The 3,512-nt window shown below is 44.9% G+C and overlaps 1 protein-coding gene across 3 annotated transcripts; it reads right to left on the bottom strand.

Annotated features, from left to right (window-relative positions):
- Positions 1-1,474: 1,474 nt before the first annotated feature.
- On the bottom strand, positions 1,475-3,242 carry LOC135531029 (uncharacterized). Of its 3 annotated transcripts, XM_064959175.1 has the most exons (8): positions 3,109-3,242; positions 2,768-2,804; positions 2,504-2,680; positions 2,352-2,413; positions 2,183-2,269; positions 2,054-2,095; positions 1,812-1,985; positions 1,475-1,735 (listed from the first exon to the last, which is right to left on the bottom strand). In XM_064959175.1, the coding sequence occupies exons 3-8, from the start codon at positions 2,604-2,606 to the stop codon at positions 1,700-1,702; spliced, it is 504 nt and encodes a 167-aa protein (XP_064815247.1). In that variant the 5' UTR covers positions 2,607-2,680; positions 2,768-2,804; positions 3,109-3,242; the 3' UTR covers positions 1,475-1,699. The 3 variants fall into 3 exon arrangements, with proteins under 3 accessions (XP_064815247.1, XP_064815244.1, XP_064815246.1); XM_064959172.1 differs by lacking the exon at positions 3,109-3,242 and having other exon boundaries at positions 2,768-3,025; XM_064959174.1 differs by lacking the exons at positions 2,054-2,095; positions 3,109-3,242 and having other exon boundaries at positions 2,768-3,024.
- Positions 3,243-3,512: the final 270 nt, after the last annotated feature.

Raw genomic sequence — 3,512 nt, 5'->3', positions numbered from 1 at the left:
AGGACAAATCCATACACATCAACTGAACAGACAAATGAATGGATGCAGTAGCCTCCCTGCAGCCTTGTATTACACACAGTATACCGCACAAACATCATAAGAGGCCAAATTCGTCAAAAACGAACCCCAAAAAACCAAATTCCTCTGCCACCATAGGTTATATTTAACCAAAATTGAAAGCACACATACTAACTAAAATAATTCAACACATATTGGTCCCTCAGCAGCCGACCACTGTCGTCATCCGAGGAAGATTGCCGGATTGTCCCAGTCCTTGGCTGGTGGCACTCTGAGGCCCTCTCCTTCCTCAGGCAGGCCACATTGTGGAGGACAGCACAAGCCACAGTAATATCACATGCCCTAACAGGGCTGACCCTTAATTTGTGGAAGGCAGTGGACGATGCCTTCAGGAGGCCAAAGGTCATTTCAACTCTGGCCCTGGTCCTGGCATGGGCATGGTTGTAGGCCTGCTGTGCTTCCTGGGGGTCTGTGAAAGGTGTCAGGAGAAAGGCTGGCAGCCATACCCCCTGTCTCCCAGCAACACACCAGAGAATTCACCTGTCAACACAAAATCTCATCATTACTACCTCATAAACACAGTGATATTCTTGACACAGCCATGATGGTTATAAATAGGGTTGTGTGGCTTACCTTGTGATAGGCACTGATAGATTTCAGAGGCCCGAAAGATTCTGGAGTCATGGACTGAGCCAGGCCATTTTGCCACAACATTGCTGATCACACAGTCAGCATTGCAGACCATCTGAAATCATAAGATGAGGAATATTACACCAATCAATGCACATCACTGGCAATGCAGAGTGTTCGTCAATGGACAATATCAAAAAGTTATGTTCACCTGAACATTAATGCTGTGAAAGGATTTCCTATTCACAAAATCGGCCTCATGGGCACCTGAGGGGGCTTTTATCCTTATGTGTGTGCAGTCCACTGCACCAATGACATTAGGGAAACCTGTCACACAAAGTAATGAGTATCCTACTATGTAGTTAACAGTTGTCCTGTAATTTGTAGATCCTCTTACCTGCAATCCTATAGAACTCCTCTTTGATGTCACAGAGTCTTCTGTGGCCAGGAAGGAGATGAAGACATCTGCTAATGCTTTGATAGCCAGACACACACTCCTTATTGTGCGTGCAAATTGTGGCCTTGTTCAGCTGTTCTGCATCCCCCACTGAGTACAGGAAGGCTCCACTATGCAAAAGCGCAAGGCCACACAAGCCATTTGCTCCACACTCAGTGCATGGCTCCGTGCAGTGCGGTGCTTAATCCTGGGACCCAGTAGTCTGCATAGATACCTGATGCCATCTGCAGAAAACCTGTATCTTTCATATAGATGGTCATCAGGGAAGGCCAGTGGGTCCAACCGGTCCCTGAAGACCCTTTCTCGCCTGAAGGCTCTCCTCAGCACAAGTGCTTCTTCATCCACCACATCTCGCTTACGAATGGGCATGCCATTGTCAGAGCAGAAAGGAACACACAATTTTGGGCCTTCATATAGGCTAGTGGCCACACCTGGTGCTGGGGGGGTGGGCAAAAGAGGGCGATGCCTTATAACGATGACTTGGTTGTACTGATTGCTGGGAAAATAAAAAAAACCTTAGAAAGATGCCACCGTCCTGTGTGCTCACAATAAGAGCTCATATGTCATGGCTCACTTGACTTTACGAGAATATACCTAATTTTTATTTTGAGCTGTGTCATCTTCTTGGAGCTGGGGGAGGAAAGAATAATGATTAATACATTTGTGTTACAGTTAGCATACAGTGTACATTGAAGGCATATCTCACCTCCCTCTCAAGTTTTTTTATTTCAAGGTCCAGTTTCCTAATTGTCCTCTTTTTTATTTCGGACTCCAGTGCAAGATTTTCCATCTTTTTCTTCTTGTACTGAATGTCTATGTCTGCCAGTTCTATTTGGCGCCGGAGGTGGTTGCCATACAACTTTCTGATAGCTTGTGAGCTCTGTGAATACAATACAATTAGCGCAGCTGGAATTTGGCAGGATGTGGTGTCCTTTTATTAATACGCACTATGTTGCCAGGCTGGTTTTCCCACTGTATAGCATCTGGGTCCTGTAAAATAAATTAGATTTTTTGATTTTGATGAGGACTCCTCACCATTGTAGAGTAAATAGTACTTTCACAGTCTTAACATGATACCTCATGCCTTCTGGAATCCAGAGAGATGGTCTCCTCCTCATCATCGTCTCCAGCATGTGCTGTTGCTGCTGCACTGGGGCCTTCACCCTATCACATTTAATCGGATTCATATTGAAGCTAGTAGACAAGACATGCCAGGCCTACAGTATGCCTTTGATGGAGTACTCACTGGATCAGCATCGTCTGGTGCTTGTGCTGGTGGCTCTAACAGGAACACAGTGCTGCCAGACACTGCAAGGCAATAGGTAAACCAAAGTCAGACAGTCCAAATTGATTCAATATGAATGTGGTTGTATCCCATGTAGAGATGGAAGGACATACCTTGAATGAAGCGGGTGGCATCTTGGGAGGAACCTATGCTCGTCTCTTTCCCCCCAGGGATCCCCTCTAAGACGGGCCTGCCTTTATTTAGCTCCAAGGCCATGTCCTCTGCTGGGGTAAGGTCAGCCTTTGGTGACCCACCACCCGTGCCTTGTCTGTGGGTATTCTTTTTCACTGCTAAAACAGTACAGACAATGTGTGAGCAGGCACCTTCTGGGTACAATATATGCTTGTGCTTTGTTAAATATTAGTCAGGGACCATACCATTCTGCAGAATGTTCTTGTATTTGATTTTGACCTGCTGCCATGTCCGTTTTGGCCAGTTCATGTTTAATCTACACACACACATTTAATGGAGTCACACTGCAAAAAATTACTTGGTATTTTTGTCTTGTTTTCAGTAAAAATATCAAAAAATTTATCATAGCTTTATACAGTGTGATGGAGTTACTTTACACAATTTCACTCATATCTGCAGTGCATTTCAATTAAAAATTTAACCGTTTCATAATTACAGTACAATTTTTGGAGATGTGAATTAAATATTTGAATTGTAATTGTGATGTTTCAGCGGAGCGGTGAGTGTGTAATTGTGCACTACTTACGCATTCAGGCGGTCTGCAATACTTTGCCACGCTTTTTCTCTTTGCTTTATCACTGTGGCGGTGTTGCCTTTCTTCTTAATTATATCTTTTACCTCCTCGTATGCCTCCATGAGGATTTGTGCTTCCGACGGGGAAAAGTACGCGGCTCTAGTTGCCATGGTAAATCAGTTAATCTGTGATCTGTGGCGGGGTCTATTTGAGTGAGCCGTGAGCGCGCACCTATCCAGGATTGTTTTCACCTGGCTTAATGAATCCGTGTCTGCTCATCCTGGCTTGGTCTTTGTGCAACCAATTAAGCCTGGACGCACATGTTTTGGCTTCATTGAGCTCAGCTGAGTCATTTATCCCGGATGTCTTAATTCTACTTTTGTGCAACAGGCCCCTGGAAACAGCAGAGGGAGCAT

The sequence above is a fragment of the Oncorhynchus masou genome, unplaced genomic scaffold (assembly GCF_036934945.1).
Source record: "Oncorhynchus masou masou isolate Uvic2021 unplaced genomic scaffold, UVic_Omas_1.1 unplaced_scaffold_14956, whole genome shotgun sequence".
NCBI lineage: Eukaryota > Metazoa > Chordata > Actinopteri > Salmoniformes > Salmonidae > Oncorhynchus > Oncorhynchus masou.
This window is presented reverse-complemented; position numbering and strand designations above follow the sequence as displayed.

Coding starts and splice junctions, on each gene's coding strand:
- LOC135531029 (XM_064959172.1), bottom strand. CDS start 2,852: ATGTGTGTGTGTAGATTAAACATGAACTGGCCAAAACGGACATGGCAG. Junction 2,096..2,182: donor TGGATTCCAGAAGGCATGAG/GTATCATGTTAA, acceptor TTTATTTTACAG/GACCCAGATGCTATACAGTG. Junction 1,986..2,053: donor AAAACCAGCCTGGCAACATA/GTGCGTATTAAT, acceptor TTGTATTCACAG/AGCTCACAAGCTATCAGAAA.